The following is an 18553-nucleotide window of genomic DNA, read 5'->3' as shown; positions in this document are numbered from 1 at the left end:
ATGGATATAACATTAGAGGGATTAGTAATTAGTCTGTACTGGGGTCCAAACTCAATTAATTAATACTCAATTAAGAAGACCACTACCCCCCTGAGGAGACTTGCAGATCCAAGGGTTCAAGGTTCAAGGTTGTCTTTATTATCCCTGCCAGAGGGTAATTTGTTTTGCAGTGAGCGGTAAAATATACATACAGCCCGCAATCAGCACACAATATAGAATGGACAGTAAATAAATACAGTAGATACAGATGGAAACAGAGGCAACACAGTTAAAAGGTGATGGCAGCAGGGACAAATGAGTTTCTCATCCTCTTTGTCCTGGATGCTGGCAGGCTGAATCTGTGGACGACGGCAGTCACATCTTTTAAAATGTCTTCTTCAAACTCACTTTTATAGACTCGCTTTTATGTGATGTCGTCTTCTTCTCTTCCGCTATGGTATGATTTTAACACTCATATAGTACTTTTTTTTCATCTGCTTTTACTCAACAAGAAATGTTCTGCGTTTCTTTAAATAAATAAGAAATGATTATGAATATAACATTAAAAAGATTGGTAATCAGTTTCAACTGGGGTCCAAACTCAATCACTTAATTAATTTATCAGACATACATCAGAGATTAAGAACACAAGCAAGGGTCTAGAGAGGAGGAAACAACGTCAGGAAGTGCAAACAGCTTTAAGTCCAAATAGACACACAGGTGCTGACAGGAAGTGACCAGAGGCAGAGCACTTTTTGAAAATATAATCATAGTTAATATATTGTTATAAACAACATCGACAGCTGTTCTTGAGAGTTTTAATCAGCATCAAAAACATCTTCATGAAGGTTGTAGGTGTTTATGAAAGAGCTGGGTCTTTAGCTTTTCCTTAAAGGTGCAGAGGGACTCAGATCAAATGGAGTTTGGTAGTTTGTTCCACCACCAGGGGGCGTCAGAGGAAAGGAGTATATTTAGAGACATGCTGACAGACTGGACTTTAGGGGTGAAGCGTGCTTCGTCGCGATATGCATTGTATTGTGTGAGGGCAACCTAAGGACCCTGTTGTGAAGGTCAGATCAGCCTTTCATTGGCAGAGCGTAGTGAGCGGGAGGGAGTGTAGACGTGGATTTAGTTAAGGAGGAGGAGCCGTTTTTGTGGCTGTTTTGTAAGCGAGCAGCAGGGTTTTAAAAATGTAATCACTTTAACGGTGAAATAAACAAGTTGAAAAATTAACATTAATGTGTACAGAATATAATGCATGATACTTCTGAGGTTTATTTTTTACTTTTTAAATCTGCCCTGAATCAAACCCACTACCAAGATTTGGATAATCCCAAATTCTTACATATTCGATCCAGATCCAGATCAAAATCAAAACTTTATTAGTAATCTAATCCACTTTCAGAATCCTTTTTTCTTTTCTTTTAACAACCCAAAACCCAGAATTAATCCGCTTACTTTTCCTTTATCTGCAGCTCAATTTAACTTCCTTTATAAATCTCTTTTCCTCCATTTAAGCATGCAGCCCATAGCGCTTCACCAAAGGAACAACAGAGTGGAAATAAAAACAGAACTGAACAAGAATAGATAAAATCATAAAAGACTAAAACAAGAAAGGCTAAACACACTGTGGTGTCGCTCTGTGGAACAAACTGTCTGCTGACCTGAGGTCTGTAGAAACATTAAGCAGTCTTAAGCTATTGCTTTTCTCACTCGTGCCTTTGGCTCCTTGTTTTCTGTGTTGGGTTTGAGAGGAGAGAGACAGAGAGAGAAGGACAGATAGAAAAAACAGATCAACAACCTGAATGAATATATTAGATTTAGAGCTACGATGCCAAGTGCAAGTTCTTTTCACCCCCAGTTATTACCATGACTATTATATTTGTATTTATCTGTTGCTGGTCAGAGGAGGCCTGGTAAACCTTGAAGGTTTCTGTTTTTATGAGGGGGCTGTTTTCTGTCCCTTCAAATAAAAACATTTAAAATGGTCCCATGCCTGCGGTGGTTTCAGGACTTCTTTGTGTAGCTGTTAGCATCTAATGGGATGTTTGGGTTCATGTGGAGCGCTGGTTATCAGGTTTATGTTATCTTGAAAGGTTTGTGTCCACATCAGGTTGATTCAATTTGAAGTTATTTTGAGAAAAAAATGACACAATAGTAGATAGACTCATGGTCCATTTACAGAGTCCAAAGATTTAACTTTTGTAACATCAGAGCCAAGAGGATGAAACTCATATGGGGCGGCAGTAGCTCAGTCTGTAGGGACCCGGGGTTGGGTGGGGTGGGAAACTGGAGGGTCATCGGTTTAAGTCCCGGTGTGGACCAAGTCTGGACAAAAAGTTGAAGAGGTGCCAGTTCACTTCCATAGCACTGCTGAGGTGCCCTCGAGCAAGACAAAGATCCCCAAACTGCTCGTGCGCTCTTTCATGTGCAGCCCCCTCTCTCTGACATCTCTCAGTTCAAGCATCATTCAATCTAATCCTGACCTCAAAACCTAACCAATAGCTTCAATCATAGGGACATGTGAGGATTCCTTAAAGAGAGTAAATCATTTCAATATTCCATCCTTTTATTACAAATATTATCAATCATTAAACCTGCTTTTAAAAGCTACAATGACTTGCAGGTTCAGAACTACTGTAAAGGACCCATATCTTCATTTTCTTGTGTTCAGGTGAATCAGAGGACAATTTCATCTGCAAGAAAAAACCAGAAAGAACTTCTACATCGTGTCTTATTGCATCTAATAAACCAAAGGTAATCAACTACATTTGTACAAGGGCCAGCTTTTTCTTTGACAGACTCTGTGTTTTTAAGATAAAATACCAATGCTAAATGACGTCAGATAAAAAATAGCATGTGAGACAATAAAACCAAATGCAAAATGAGAACTATACCAGTTTGTCCTCAGTCTTAAATGTAGACAGGATAAGGCACATTTCAGTCATAAAAGATGTTTTCAGCTTCAGCACTATTACGTGCAAATTCAGTGCAGCAGCAAGCACAGCTTTTTGGAGCTTGTAGCTCACTAACTCCTAGTGGAATATTTGGCATTAATAGTTCACAGGTGGATTTCTGTAAAACAGATCAAATATCATTCCTGGTAATAAATATTTCATACTGAATTGTTTTTTGCTTTAATAGCTTTATGGATTAAAAAAAGATAACCTTAATATCACAACATATTTTTCCTCCTCACATGTTCTTAATTTTATTATATTCTGGGGGCAGGATGGGAAGCTTAGGGGGGCCGGATGATGATCACTGTAATAAAATGTATTCACCTGCAAAATGTTTTCATTAGAAATTTAACTTTTTAATTTCTTTACCTGATGAATTTTGTGTTTCTGGAAAAGTTATTTGCAAGAGAAGGGACAGAAACAGAATACATCACTGTCTTTTTATATTCTCAAAACATGTCTGCCCTCTAGCGGCAGTCAGTAGGTATGACACCTTATCAGACAAACTGAAACATTCAGCTGATTCACCGACATTAAAACATAAAAACATAAAGAGTGGTTATAGTGCCCGGTGTGGCAGCCATGATTAAATATTTATATGAATTACTATATTGACAAAAACACATTCATAGGATGACCTTAGAGAGTTATTGTTGTCATGAAATAGGCTAGCTCGTCAAGAACCTGAAATGTTGTTGAGGCCAGATGAGCATAGACTGGTGTTTAATGTGTTTAATTTGCTATTTTTGTCCCAGAAGGCGGTCAAGAAGAAAAGATAGTCTGATGTTTAGTGTTTATTTTTGTTTTCATACGTCTGTACCATTACAATATAAACGTATGTCTTTTTTTAAAATCAAAAACTTGTTCAACTAAGATTCAAAATAGAATATGTATTTTTCGGTCTTTGTGATGATGAAATAACCCCCCCCCCATTCCTAATACACACACACACATATTTTTGTAAATAAAGATTATAACATACATACATAGCCTAAATATAAATGTATGTATGACACAATAATAAATTAAAAACGTCAAACTATGTAATTAATTCATGAATGAAGATGAAGTTATTATAACGAAGTCCAAACATAAATGTTACTCTAACTGCTTTCATGTAAATTTAAAACAACATGATGTTTACTCGATTAAGACCTTTGCCTTTCACAATGTTTCTATGGAATTAATCCATAATGAACTAATGTTATTATCTATTATTAGTATGTTCTTAATGTGATGACAAAAAACACTGAATCATCGTGGAGGTAAAGCTGGAACACCATGTTTAGGACAATTTGTATTATTTGAACCCACTCACTGCTGTGCGTGTGTTTCCTTGTGCGTGTGTGTGTGTGTGTGTGTGTGTGTGTGTGTGTGTGTGTGTGTGTGTGTGTGTGTGTGTGTAAATGTGCATATGTGTGTATGTGTGTGTGCGCGCGAGCCCACACAGTGTTGTGGTGTAGACGGAAGTGAAAGGAGGACTTCCCCCTGCCCAGTAATTCATTCCTCATTGGAAACAGTTGAAGGAGTACACCTCCGCCGGTGCAGACATGTCTACTGCGTACAGAAACAGGTGAGACACATTTACACCTGTGTTTTCACACGATGTGCAGTGCACGCGGACAGTCGTATCAACAGCTAGCTAGCTGGTTAGCATGCTAACAGAGAAACTTCAGCGTTTTCAGCTAGCCAAACACAAGCTAACTTTTAACAACATTTGCAAAATCACACTTTTTATATATTCTATTTTTATTTTGCAAAATGCACAGTAAACGTCATAAAAGCGAACCCTCATGTTGTTAGCGAAATGTTTAATCAATATTAGCGTTTTCAGTAGCTATGCTAGCTCCCAGTTAGCACATCAGCTGACACATCACACATCCTGAACATGCTAACATGCTAACATGCTAACTATCAGCTAACGCTATCGTCCAGTTAGTGCTGACAGCGCGTTTGTGTCAACATGCAAACTAATGCCAAGTTATTCCCCTAACATTGTTTTTCAGACTGTTAATTAGCCGTGACTGATTAGCGTGTTAGCATGATGCTGGGCTCATTGTCATATTAATTAAGTGTAATTACATTTATTTCCTCTGCTCATGTTTACCTTTAGGACAAAACTCCTAATCACGATTATTTTGGTTGACTCATTGATTTTACGACATCACGTGGATCACGTAATTCTTTTTTTCACATACTTTATTCATCCTGTTTTATTTTTTATTATGTATTTTGATTATGGTTAAACTTTTTTTTATCTCTGGTTTACACTCTGTTATTGGGAGACACGCTTCTCACACACAGGGACCTGACTTACACAAACAGGACCTGTGGTCATGTATTTCTGGAGAGATGTTAGAGGTTTGGTGCCTTGCTCAAGGGCACATTGGCATTACTAGGGAAGTGACCTGGCACCTCTCCTGCTTATTACATGTAAACACTTAGAATAATTTATTGATTGAAGATGGTTTATTTTCCTTCAATGTCTCCCATCCTCCTGGTTATAATAAACGGGACTGTAAATAGAAATGAGGCGAAGGTGGTCCCTATAAAATAAGTTTTTTGATTTATTTGGTCCCGCCTTAATGATGTTTATCACTTCTCACATCGCCTTTTCTCTGATTTCAGGATACAGGAGTTCAAAGTGGCCTTGAGTGAAGAAAACATCAATTTGAAGACGCTAAGGGAACTCTGCTTCAATGGTAGGTTTCACACCTTGATGTTCTTTTATTCTGATTGAAGGATTGTAGATATTTGATCGTTGATATGTGAACTTCCTTTTTGTTTCTTCCACTCAGGAGTCCCGTTTGAAGGAGGCATACGAGCACTTTGCTGGAAAGTAAGTCTGCTTCTGTTCTCTTTCCACACTTCTGATGATGTTTTGGCCTTCTTGATTTCTTCTTCTTCTTTTTACTTTTATATTTACTCCTGCTTTGTTCAAAGTGAGATTCAGTAAATCCTCAAAGCTGCACAACGTTGCTGTTTGTTTCCGCTTGATGTTTGCTCGTCATTCAGAGAGAAGTGATCTTGTGACTTAACTGTTTGCAGAGATGATGACACCCCCAAACTTATTTATAAGACTGCGTGTTTAGGGCTGTCACGGTGAAGGAATTTCCCCCGCAGTGATCCAGGGTGGCTCAAACTGACGGGAATAAATCATCGGAGAAGTAGAGTGATTGCTTTCTTACAGACATGAGTCGAGCTGGTGGAGTTTCCCACTCCTCGCCATTAGAAGAAAACAACAACAGCTTTTTTCCAAATTGGCTTCACTTTTCATCCCCGTCCTCTTCTGGCAGCTGGTGGACTGCATGATGCTCACCTGACCGTGATAAAGACACTGACACAGTTGTTGGAGTGAAACTACTGAATTAAAAGAGCACCCTGAGGCCTAGTTTACACTTTGTAATTGAGAGAGATGCTTATCACACACATGCACAAACAGTGACGACCAAATTCCAACAGATGCGTGTTCGGTCTGTCTCCGCTCCATTAGGGAAGTGGAGCTGATAGGTTTTCACTTTAATCAGTGTGTGTGCTTCCACTGGCTCCGCTGCGCTGAGTCTCGGCTCCGGCAGTCCTGAGCCCTTAGGGTGAAGCTGCTATGCAGAGCTGTTGGGGGTTTAGTGCTCTTCAGCAGTACTCAGAGACTACTCCAGCAACAAGGCCAGCTTCTATATTGTGGTCCGCACCGGGCCTTTAACTGCCGACCCTCTGAGTCCCAACCCCCAACCCGACCCAACAGACTGAGCTACTGCCGCCTCATGTGATTTGTTCTTCTGTGAGGCTGAACTCTTGTTTAACTTTCCCAAGTCTGTTTTAAAACAAATGAGTCTAGACATGAAGATAAAGTCTGACACAAAAAGTAATTCTATTAGTATAATGTGAACTCTTTAATCTAAGTAGACATGGTCTTTCATCCCCACACACACACACACACACACACACACACACACACACACACACACACACACAAAGCAGGGCACAGTTCAGCACAAGGACTCTGTGTCTCCCTTTAGGACACTTTTATACAGTTTAAATCAATATTTTCAAACTGCACGTATTCTGCTTTGATTTGCTACCTTGCTAGTTCTTTGAGTAACTTCCAAATAAGGACGATAGTAAAGTGTTGTCTTTACTGCTTAGTGCTTGACATGTCCTCTACTCGGCCTCGCATATCTGCTGTCTGAAAACAAAATTAAACCCGTCCAGAGTTGAAACAAAGTTTAGTGGCAGACGCAGCAGATTGGATGAGATGGTGATGATTGGCCGGCTGGTGGGTCGAGCAGGGTTGAAGTTAATTTGGAAACTTTTGACTGTGATTGTTGTTTTTAGTCCACGATGAATGATTGCTCTACACGAAGCCTGAGGGATGCATCGGTAACAATCCTGAGACTTGGGAGAGGTCTGAGAGGTCTGATTGTAGCACTAAACACGCAGACTGCTGTGACGTCCCTGGCTAATGCGACTCTTTTTTTTAATCCTCTTCAGATCCTTCTGAATTATCTACCTCTCGATCAAACGTTATGGGAGTCTTTCCTCAAAAAGCAAAGGTAAGAAGAACAAGTCGACTTTTTAAATTATTTTTGGGCCTTTATTTACAGATAGATCCAGAAATTGGGGAGAGAGAAAAAGGGGGAACGACATGCAGGAAAAGAGCCACAGGCTGTATGTCGCTCTGCTTGACTTTACTTTGTGTCTCTGAGCGACCACAGAAATCAGGTGCTGTTAATCAGTGTAGCAGAGGACAAGACTTAATGTTGTTTAGTAACCCATTTCATTCCTGACTCATCGGCCTGCTGCTGTTTATTAAGGTGCTCTCTCACAGTGAAGTAAGCTATGACTAAACACCAGCCACTGTTATTCCTCCATTTTCTAGAGGAACCAAAAGAGAAAGGCCGATGGTGTTTTCTAAAACCCTCTGACACGACCTCCTAGAGAGCATCATGTGCTGATGAATAACTGGCTTGCAATATTGTTATCAGTTTGTCTAATTGCGTTTCAACTTCTATGTTTTTAAGCCTATAAAACATTTGAGTTTGTGAAGCTGTGCACGCTCACTGCAGGATGTAGTGTGGACGCTAGCACAAGCTAACCGCCAGTGTTTGGCACCTGCCTTTGTACAAGTCTTTATTTTATTTTTCAGGGAAAAGCTGCTGACCCTGCCTTTAAAGTTTCTTCTCTTCTGTTAACTTCCTAATGAATGAATTGCCTTGGTGCTCCTGTTCTTGCCTCGTGTCTCCCACAGGGAGGTCTACTCTCAGTTTCTAAAAGAAATGATCATCCAGCCGGGGATCGCTAAGGCCAACCTCGGCCTTTCCAGAGAAGACGTGACTATGGAGGACCATGTGAGTCAAGTGTCCCTGTTTTTATTTCTGCAGGACAAATACAGCAGGAGAAGTTTAATTTTATATTCGTATGACTTGGCAGAACCGACTGTTCAGTGTGTAAACTTTTAACTGTTTCTCACAGAGTAAAGTGCAACAGTAAGAAGTGGATCTTTATTGTCTCAAGACTTTGACTTCAAGTCCTCGACTGCTTCATTACATTTAAAGACACTCTTTGACCTTCAAAACATTCAGAGCAACCACTGCAACAGTCTATGCTCTGAAGGGAAAACCGGAAAGAGAAATAACTTTGTGCAAGTTTTCCCTTCAAGAGGCCTTGAATCAAATCATACAGGGACCAAGGGGTGACCGTAAGGGGGGGTGAGGGGGGAAGCTTTCTGGGGTCCGGTCACGGGAGGGCCCGCAGAGGTTAGCTAAACAACGGTCCAAAAAGCAACAATGACCACATTTTTTTTTGACTCCTAAATACTCACTATGACCTCGTATAGAAACAAATACACACATTGTATTTATTGTTGTTTCAGTAAAATGTAGCCTGTTTCAAAAGAAGAAGACTCTTTCTCAATGTCCATCTGTCCTGAGGAAAAATAGATTTAAATGAGAAGAAAAACTTTAAAGATCTATGGAAGTAGTTGACAAAGAGAGAGATGTTCTCTCCTCTATTTTATTTTTATTTTTCCTTGCCATGATTTAAATCAAAAGTTGAAGTGATTACAGATTAACTGCATGTCTGACACAGCTGCAATAAGTCCCTCATAACTGTGACTGTACTGAATGTGTTTTTGTTTCCTCAAATGTTTTTCAGCCTTTAAATCCAAACCCAGACAGCAGGTGGAACAACTACTTCAAAGATAACGAAATCCTGCTGCAGATAGACAAGGATGTGAGGTAGGACTTTAAAAATGTTTATTTTTGTCTATTTTTATGGAGCTGTGTTTGTTGTAGATGCATCCACAGATCCACATGTGCACATACAGATGCACACATTTACAAATCGCTCTATAGTAATAGTTTTGCAGCAATCATAAGCCCCTCTTCAGACTGCCGTTCCAAGACTCGACATTAACGCCCCCTGTGATGCCTCGCCTTCAATCTGAATGTCGTGGAGGGCAAAGTGATCCCCCCCTCTAGTCTGTACCATCTTCAGAGGTAGCAACAGAGGCGAGACGGTTTCAGTGGGGGAGCACAGCGCTGTGTGTGCGTGTGCATTTCTGACTGTGTGTCTATGCGGAAAAGCAACAGGAATTCACAGACTGGGACACCAATGTTGCGCTATCTCTTAAAAAAAAAAAAAAAAAAAAAAAGAAGCCATATGGAACCTACAGTTCCATATTTTGTCTTTAGTAGTTTGAGTGTGTAAAAAAGGAAAGCTGACTGGATTATAATAATCAAAGTGTGTTTATTATAATCCACAGTCGGCTTCCTTTTTCTTCCTTGAAGCCTTTTAAAGGGATTACAGTGAAGAAAAGAAGAAGATATAAGAGACCTTTGTTTAGTGTGTTAACATCTGTGTGTGTTTGTGTTTGCAGGCGTTTGTACCCAGACATGGCTTTCTTCCAGCGTCCCACAGACTACCCGTGTCAGCTGATCCTGGATCCTCAGAATGACTACGAGACGCTGCGTCGACGAGTCGAACAAACCACGCTGAAAGCACAGACTGTGAACCGCAACCGCAGTGGAGTCACAAACGTAAGCCGCTGTTTATGTGTGTGGGGAGTTTAGGAGTTAAAGATTTAAAGAGCATTACATGTTTGTGCTCGGGATTTAAGATCTAACGCTCTGCATGCAGCCACATGAAGAGTCCGAATCGTCTTCACTCACTGAAAATATGTGAACTGAATTTGTTCCTCAGGTCAGCTCTCCCGGAAAGTCTTTGAACTTGTATCCCTCTAACGAGTACGAGGTGCTGCCCAGTGGGAGTGAAGCTCACTGGGAGGTGGTGGAACGGATCCTCTTCATCTACGCCAAACTCAACCCCGGGATCGCCTACGTCCAAGGCATGAACGAGATCGTCGGGCCCATTTACTACACGTTCGCTACGGATCCAAACAGCGAATGGAAAGGTGGGTGACAGCTCGATTATTAATGTGATCATATGAGATGTTTTCTAAAGCTCAGGAGATAATGAACTCCTCTCTGTGATTGGCTGTGTAGAGCACGCGGAAGCAGACACCTTCTTCTGCTTCACCAACCTGATGTCGGAGAACAGAGACAACTTCATCAAGAGCCTGGACGACTCTCAGTGCGGCATCACCTACAAGATGGAGAGCGTGTACTCCATGCTCAAAGACAAAGACCTGGAACTCTATCTCAAGCTGGTGAGAAGCTCGCTCGCGAGAGATTTTGGTATTTTAACATTAACGTAAAGATTAACTGTCAGTTTCAGTAAAAGACACACTTTTTGTGCTGGATGCACCCACAACCTCCGTTTTTCACCAGCACTCATTGTTGCTATGGTTACGAAAGTTTAACTTCTGCTTCCCTCTGTAAAGTCAGTTAGGAGTGTTTAACATAGCTCTGTGTGTTTACTGTTTGCTTAAATTCCCCAAAAACATGAAAACAATGTAGAGTAGATTTGTCCTGACATCAGCTGCAGCTCTTCGAAAAGACGGACACCTTGAGTCAGATCAACGTCTCCTCCACCATTGTTGTTGACAAAGCTGACATCAGAAGTCCGGCCCCTTGTTGTTTTCATTGGTCGATAAGGGAGAACTGACATTAACGAGTGCAGCGTCATTTTTCAATATAAAACCAATGTAGTTCAGCATTTTCAGCGCTAAGCATGCTAAGCGTGCTAAAACACCCTCTGCGTCCGCTATTTTTTGCTCTCAGAAAATCGCCATGTCACTTTCTCATCTGTACAGACCAATTTGGCAGACTGGGTTCTATTCCGGCCTGAGGCTCCTTCCCGCATGTCTCTCTCTCTCCCCGATTCCGTACTCTATCCACTGTCCTGAGAAAACGACGGACGGAGCCCTGTTAAAGGAAGCGATCTGCTTTGTCAACATATTCATGATTTTTCACACTCCTGTTTTCTTTTTTATCCACACAGGAAGAGCAGAAGATCAAACCGCAGTATTTCACGTTCCGCTGGCTGACCTTGTTGTTATCTCAGGAGTTCCTCCTGCCAGACGTCATCCGGATCTGGGACACCCTGTTCTCAGACCAGGACCGATTCCACTTCCTCATACTGGTCTGCTGTGCCATGCTGGTGTACGTTCTTCAGACTCTCCTCCAGGTTTCTCCTTCAGTGTCGATAACCTGTTTCCTCATGTGTGTCATGGTTTCTGTTTCTTCTTCACAGACTCATCAAAGATAAGATCATGGCGGGAGACTTCACAGTCAATATGAGATTACTACAGGTGAGCTGTTCTTATACTACAAGATGAAACATTTTCTGTATCAACTACTCCTGTAGCTGTAAGCGAGCTGCATGTGTGAATGCCAATTTATCTCAGACTTTATCTGTACTTTCTGCTGCCAGACCCCTCGTATTATTTTTTTAGCAGAAAGTCAGAGTGAGCTGATGTGAGAACGCAGCAGGATATAATCAGGAGAATTCACCTCGAGCGAGGGGGTGGTTCAACATGTTGAATCATCGTCAGCGGTCGGTGAGAAGATTCTCTCTGACTTAATTTCACCCATTAGTGCGGTTTCTCCTTATTTGTCTCCTCCGCCTCTTCTTTTCTTTTTCCACGAAAAGACCAAGAGCTGACAACGCCAGCGCCATTTTCAACTTTTTATCAGACATTATTCTCCATTAGTAAGCGAGTGATGACCGACAGCAGTGTGAAAATGGTCTTCTCATATCATAACAACGGACTACCGTCGCCTGCTGGCATGGAGAGGTATTTCCTCTCACACATGTGCAGAACGGACGTGGTTGGCCATCGGCTGTAGTCTTTGCGGTGTGTTCAAGTGCAACTTTTTGGCCAAGACAGAAGCCACTAGTTCTTTGGCGTCTGCTTGGTGTGTCAGGGCCTTAAGGAGAACCTCCCGCTGTGAGGTGCATGTGTGAACAACCAGATCAGGAGGATTTCAGGGGCAGTCAGTCCTCCTGAAATCTTCTTGAAGTTTTTAGAAGTGCAGATGTAAAAACGTCTCAATAAAGAGAATTTATTTTCTTCTTTGTGTCAGGATTACCCCATCTCAGACGTCCACACCATCCTGATGAAGGCCAAAGACATGCGGGATAACTCGTAACCTGTTTCCTCTCCCCCTCCTGCCTCCTCTTCTCAGACGTGGTAGGTGAGAGTTCAAACATTAAAAAAACAATGGTGTCACCGTCGGAGGACTTTATCGATGAAGAGCCTGGAAAGATGTGTCGAGGGGGAAACTCAGCGTACTGCTTTTAAACTCAGTGTTCGACCAGTGGGCAGGTATCCCCCTCCTGGAAGTGAGGAGGAGGTGCCGCTCACTTCCTGATGCATTATGGGTAAAGGAAGCTCCTCTCAGCCATCGCTCCCATGGAGACTTGTTTAGCTCAGATCATAAAGTTTGCACTGAACATCGGAGGGAGAGGGAGAAGCGTAAGTCCAACACTACCAACCTTACGAAGAAAAGACTTGAACAAAAAAATCCCAGCGGGACGTCGTTTCACATCAGAAAGAGCAAAATGTTTATCTGGGTTGAGCAATAGTGCATGTTTATTCTTAAAGGTTTTTTTTATTTTTTAGAAGTTGAATGTTTTTATTGTATGAAACATTTATGCCTTATCTGTTCAATGATGTGAAACAGGAGACGGGGTTCTCCATCTGGATAAAATAAATATGAAGTGATGGGCCACGCCTGTTGAATATCGTACGAGTGACCTTCTGGATATCATGATTTCTATCACGTCTTCTGTCCCGTAACATCGTCATACTTTAGCACAACACATGACTGTTTCAGAGCTATCAGAGGAAACTGTGCTGCGTTTCACATTGAATGTTATCGCTGACCGGAATTTACATTTTTCTCAATCGTAGTGAAACAGTCACTAATGTGTGCTTAATGATCAGATACTACAAAGTGGCAATGTCTGGTGTTGGAAAATGAAGCAAATGAGGAAGTGTAAAATCCTGCAGTTCGTCGAGTGTCCACTAGAGGGCCGGCTGCAGAAGCTCCAGAAGGCACATAGAATAGAAATACTTTATTGATCCCAAACTGGGAAATTGTGGGAAACTAACATACACACCCATTCAAAAAAGCCCATTCTCAAGAATGATATCGGCCAATTTATCTGACTTTTTCTCTTCTAACTTTGAACGGGACCTCGGCACACCTCAAAAGAGGTCGATGTTTCCTTTTTAATATCAGAGTCAACCCTCTCTTCTTTAATTTACCTGCAGTATTCTTAAAGGCAGGGTTGGTCATTTTCAAAAACTAGCATGATTTTGAAAGTAGCATTCCCTCAGTGCGCCATCTACATCCCCCCCCCCCCTCTCTGTGCTCCCTCTAAAGCCACGCCCCCTCACTTACATCGAGCGCCATCGCTTTGAGTATGAGCTAGAGCGGGCAGGGAGACAGGGAGGCGCCTGATTGGTTCATCAGATTGGTACCTCGTGGCAGACATTGGTCCAAGTTTTTACAGACTTACAACTGATACAGATGATGGATTTTCTTCGTTCCTTTTTCAGAGAACATGAGTTATTAATTTCTTTCAGGACCTAAAGACTATTTCAACCAAAACCAAAGTGGATTTGGAGGAAATAACCAACCCTGCCTTAAGTTGATCACTGGCTTGAAAAAAACCTCCTCACATCTTTGATTAATTCTTCTTCTTTTTTTTAACCAAAGACGAAGCTTAGTGTTTGTCCAACTCTCAAGCTAAAGTAGAATGAATGATTGAGCTTAAATCCTGTTTCTCTCTGTACACGGCCCTGCTGCTGCTGTTTTTTTTAAATGACATAAAACCCTTGTTAACTTTGAGTTAATGGGTAAGCTAGCTCGAGGTTAACAGTGTAGATTAACCTTTAGTTAAGCCTCATAATGTTCAGTGTGAACGACAGCACAGCTCCTCACACGCTGTTGATTCTCGTGTCTTTTCTTCACTCATCTTGTGTTGTGCACGTTGTGTTCTGGATGAGATTTGAATGTATACACTTTAATCTACCAGTCGCAGCTTGAAAGGGTCTGTACAGGGCTTTCGATTCCATCTGACTTCAATCCTAAAACATGTCTGACTAACATCAGTAAAAAGCTCCTTTTAAATATTAGGGACTGAAGTATTAAAGTTCCTTAAACAGTAGGAGGTATTTCTTTTTGTTTGAACCGTATTTACGAGCAGATCAAAACAAACCATGTAAGATTTATGTTTTTAAAAAGTTCAACTCGTCTCCCTGAGTGATTTGAAAATGCAACTAACGAGAAACACAAAGTTTAAAGCTCATGTTCGAGGTCAAAGGTCACATGGTAATATCTCTGAATCACCTGCTCTTAGTTTAGGCCTCAAACAAACACTAACAAACTCCTATCGCTCTTTATAAAACTATCACACTTTAACTGCAAAGAGACTGACTCTATATCTTTAACAGAGAGGAGCAAACATTTGTTTGTGTGTCACTTTAGCAAAGTTTCTGTTTATTTCTTGAGGAGGCCAAACATCAACCAGTGTACCATAGCGATCTCTAATTACTAGACCCCGATCGATTAATCGGCCAGCCGATAATTTCGGCCGATATCAACATATCCAGTGACTACTGGTATCGGCTAATTTAATCACAAATATGCACCGATATAACTAGAATTATTCCCCAGTCAAACAGCATTTTATTTGAGTTTCACTCACCAGCAGAGGGCGCTATATGGATTACAACAAGCATCATCACTCTCCAGAGTGTCGAGCGGTGGTGTACGTACATGCTCAGTTACTTTCCAGTTGAGTGACCATCTTGTCTTCATTACAAATCTTTTCCACAAGAGTTTGATAACTGCATTTTAGGGATCACCACAATAAATGTGTATATCTATTTATCTCTACAGATCAAAGATAGATATCGGCTGATATTTCGGTATCAGATTTTTTTTCCTCCCCAAATATCGGTCGGACCCTATTTTAAATGTTCTTGATACTCTCATATAAACATGGGAGTCCCGTGCACGGCACTGTCAGTCCTTACATCTCGGTGCATGTGATGGCAGGAAGCATCGTCTTGAACACCAAGTGAGAAGATTCACCACACACGAGGGCTGAAGTTCGTCTTCTTTTGATTTATTACAAACTCACTGAGCCGTGCTGGAGAAACGCGATGTTTGTTTGAGTATGTATTTAAATAGAAAAGAAGAAGTAGCTCAGCCCTCTTGTGTGCAGTGAATCTTCTTGTTTGGCGTCTTATAATCGTCTGTTCACTTTAAAGAGGTCGAGGAAGAAAGAAGAGGTGTTCAAAGACCAAAACAAATTTTTGCGTTTGATGGTATTTTATTTTGTTTGCAGACGTGTTGGGTTGAATATGTTTTACTGTTGAGGGACTGTTACTCACTGATGGTTTCCACATGCTCCTCTTTCTAATGTATATTTATTTCTATCTGTGCGTGTGTGTGCGTGTGTGTTTAGGGGGGATGGAGTTCACTTAACTCTTTACGTCTTATGTCAATTATTTGCATGGTTCAGAATTTTGTAAGCACATTTTTGTATCGTCTCCAGTGTTAAAAACTTGTATATATGTTTTTACTTGTTTGCAGACGTGCATTAAAATGAATAATGGTAAAAACGAAACGTCTCTGTGTCGGTTGGTGTAATTAAGCCTGTTAATGCGCTGGAATCAGCCGGGGATTCATACATCTGTCTGGGTGAACATATACCACAGAATCTGTAAATTTCTCCAGCTTTCACATTTTTCTATCAAAACTCCATAGTGCACCTTTAAGGTAAAATATTCTATGAATTACAGTCAGAAAATAACTGAACATGGGGATGAGTGAAGATGAATTGTTATTACATTCAAATAGTATAAGACTAATATCCCCCATATTGGACAATCATACAGTATGTGGTGTTGCATGTTATATCATTTTAAAAATCTTTCCATAATAATAATATTTTTTATTTATAGACAATAACATTTTTGCTTCTCTTTTAGATGCTCCACCAAAGAAAGTTAAAGAAATGTATCTGAAAATATTGCATTAATTTAATCAAACAAATGTTTATTAGGCTATTTAAAATAAATCCTCTATCTGTAAGACTAAACAACCATCACTGAGGTCTAAAACGAACTAAAACGATTGTAATTTTCGACATCCACTTTGTTCTGATGAACCTGAACGCACCACAAGTCCCGCCCACCATCCTCCTTAGCCAATGGGATGACGTGATAGAGCCGGTTTGCAGCTGTTGTCACATCGTCTAAGGTAAGCTAGTAGCGCTAGTAGCTGTCAAACTCGACAAAAATGACCCGTGTGATACGAAGACCTGTTTTAATTTCACCACAGTCTGAAAAATGAAATAAATTAAAGTGTTCTCAGAGGAAAAACATTTCACAGAAGCGGCTGTAAGAAATGTAACTCCGATGTAAAAAAAAACAAAAAAACTAGCAGACTATTCTGTTTCTAAGAATCAGTCCCACTTTTCTGTTAATAAGCAGCTTCGCTAGTTGCAACATTTACATCAGTTGTTACGTTATATTTACAGTCTATGAGCATGATGCATGATCTGCCATGTTTAGTGAAATATAATTTGATATGGATTTAAAAGTAACCGCAAAATTCAGTGGCTGTGAAGAGCAAAACAAACTGACAAAATGCAAAACACTTTTACAAATGTTGAGACAAATTTACATTTTAGAAAACAGAATTACAAAAGCAGAACACTTTCAGCGCTGGAGCTGAGGCGGGTTTTAAAGAGGACATATTATCCCCCTTTTCTACCTTTTCAAACACTCCCCCTGCAGTCTAAATGAAACATCTGTGCTGTGCTTTGGTCAAAATATAACATGAATCAAGCACCAGAGGAGGTTTGTGACCCTGTATAAACCAGCTCTCTCAGAACGCTCCGTTTTGGTGTGTGTGTCTCTTTAAATGCAATGAGCCCCCCCTGAATTTTCCCTGTAGACGTCACTCCTTTAATAGCGAGAATAAAAATGGAGGAACTGCCCAAAAGTTTTGCTCTCGGCTGGGGGTGGAGTCCATGGGTGGAGATACCAGGGGAGGGGAGGAGATTTTTTTTTAACCAGAATCCCACTGTGACATCACAAGGAGAGCACATTTGAAACGGAGCATTTTTCTCTGTGTAAAAGCAGATTTTTCATAATATGTCCCCTTTAAACCTTTACTACCAACCGTAACATCGCTTCCGCCTGTCAATAATGTCAGCTACTTGATATATGAATGTAAACATTGTCATACAATTCTACATGCTATACCTTTAAGTACATGTTCTGTAAGATAAAGAACCAGTTCACACACAGAAGATCTTCAGTCAAACAGTGCGTAACCTGGATTATCCTCGGGGAGGTCGTTTCAAAGTTCAAGTTCAAGTTTTATCTTCCTCGGTGCGATCAACAGCTCGTAAATATTCATCTCTGTAGAGTCGAAGTAAAACTGGCTGAGCCATCTGGAAGAGAGTAACAAGACGTGCGTCTTTTAGAGAACTTAAAGAGAGAAGAGTTGTGTCTCAAAGCTTTTTACCACACACAGGTAAGTGTTGTGTATGCTCTGTGTTATCATGTCAGAGGGGTGTTACAGTCTGTGTGACGGCGTCTTAAACCCAGAGCTGCTGTCATAAGGTTCATCGACTGTATAGACTGTGACCTCATGGAGAGTCATCATTACAACCGCTTAACTATTACAGCACAGAAAGAAAGGGCTGCTCAGACTGATGGACGGAGTCGAGTGTTTCATTCATTCACACAATTTTACAGCGTTACACAACACAAGGCGCATGCTGCAACAACACCGCTCACACCTGCAGTTTGCCACGTCTGTGTGAAGGTATAAGGTCTCGTTCTTGACTTGTTAGTCTTGTTTTAGAGTCTTGCTTCTGTCCTCATCACTGTCAGTCATGAGTGCACCGAACAAAGCAGTTTAGATTGCGTCCATAACAAGGACCTAGAGAGAAGGAAACAACGTCAGGAAGTGCAAACGAACAGATTCAGTCTGATTGGACACATAGGTGCTGACAGGAAGTGACCAGAGGCAGAGCACAGGTGCTGACAGGAAGTGACCAGAGGCAGAGCACAGGTGCTGACAGGAAGTGACCAGAGGCAGAGCAAAACTAAATCGGTCGGGCTCTATAACAGAGCATGGAGCATGTCTGTGTTTAACGCTCTCCTTTCTTTTGTTGCAGGTCCG

At 41.0% G+C, this 18553-nt stretch overlaps 1 protein-coding gene and 1 long non-coding RNA gene across 2 annotated transcripts; one reads left to right on the top strand and one right to left on the bottom strand.

Annotated features, from left to right (window-relative positions):
- Nucleotides 1-4372: 4372 nt before the first annotated feature.
- On the top strand, nt 4373-15980 carry tbc1d13 (TBC1 domain family, member 13). The gene is made up of 12 exons (XM_020640014.3): nt 4373-4512; nt 5568-5641; nt 5738-5778; nt 7428-7489; nt 8185-8284; nt 9090-9172; nt 9814-9973; nt 10137-10347; nt 10439-10602; nt 11337-11497; nt 11589-11646; nt 12422-15980. The coding sequence occupies exons 1-12, from the start codon at nt 4490-4492 to the stop codon at nt 12485-12487; spliced, it is 1203 nt and encodes a 400-aa protein (XP_020495670.1). The 5' UTR covers nt 4373-4489; the 3' UTR covers nt 12488-15980.
- A 306-nt stretch (nt 15981-16286) lies between these two features.
- Nucleotides 16287-18552, bottom strand: LOC136183237 (uncharacterized). The gene is made up of 2 exons (XR_010669065.1): nt 18168-18552; nt 16287-17816 (listed from the first exon to the last, which is right to left on the bottom strand). It is a non-coding gene; the product is annotated as an uncharacterized lncRNA (long non-coding RNA).
- Nucleotide 18553: the final 1 nt, after the last annotated feature.

This window comes from Labrus bergylta, chromosome 17 (genome assembly GCF_963930695.1).
Source record: "Labrus bergylta chromosome 17, fLabBer1.1, whole genome shotgun sequence".
Taxonomy (NCBI): Eukaryota; Metazoa; Chordata; class Actinopteri; order Labriformes; family Labridae; genus Labrus; species Labrus bergylta.
This window is presented reverse-complemented; position numbering and strand designations above follow the sequence as displayed.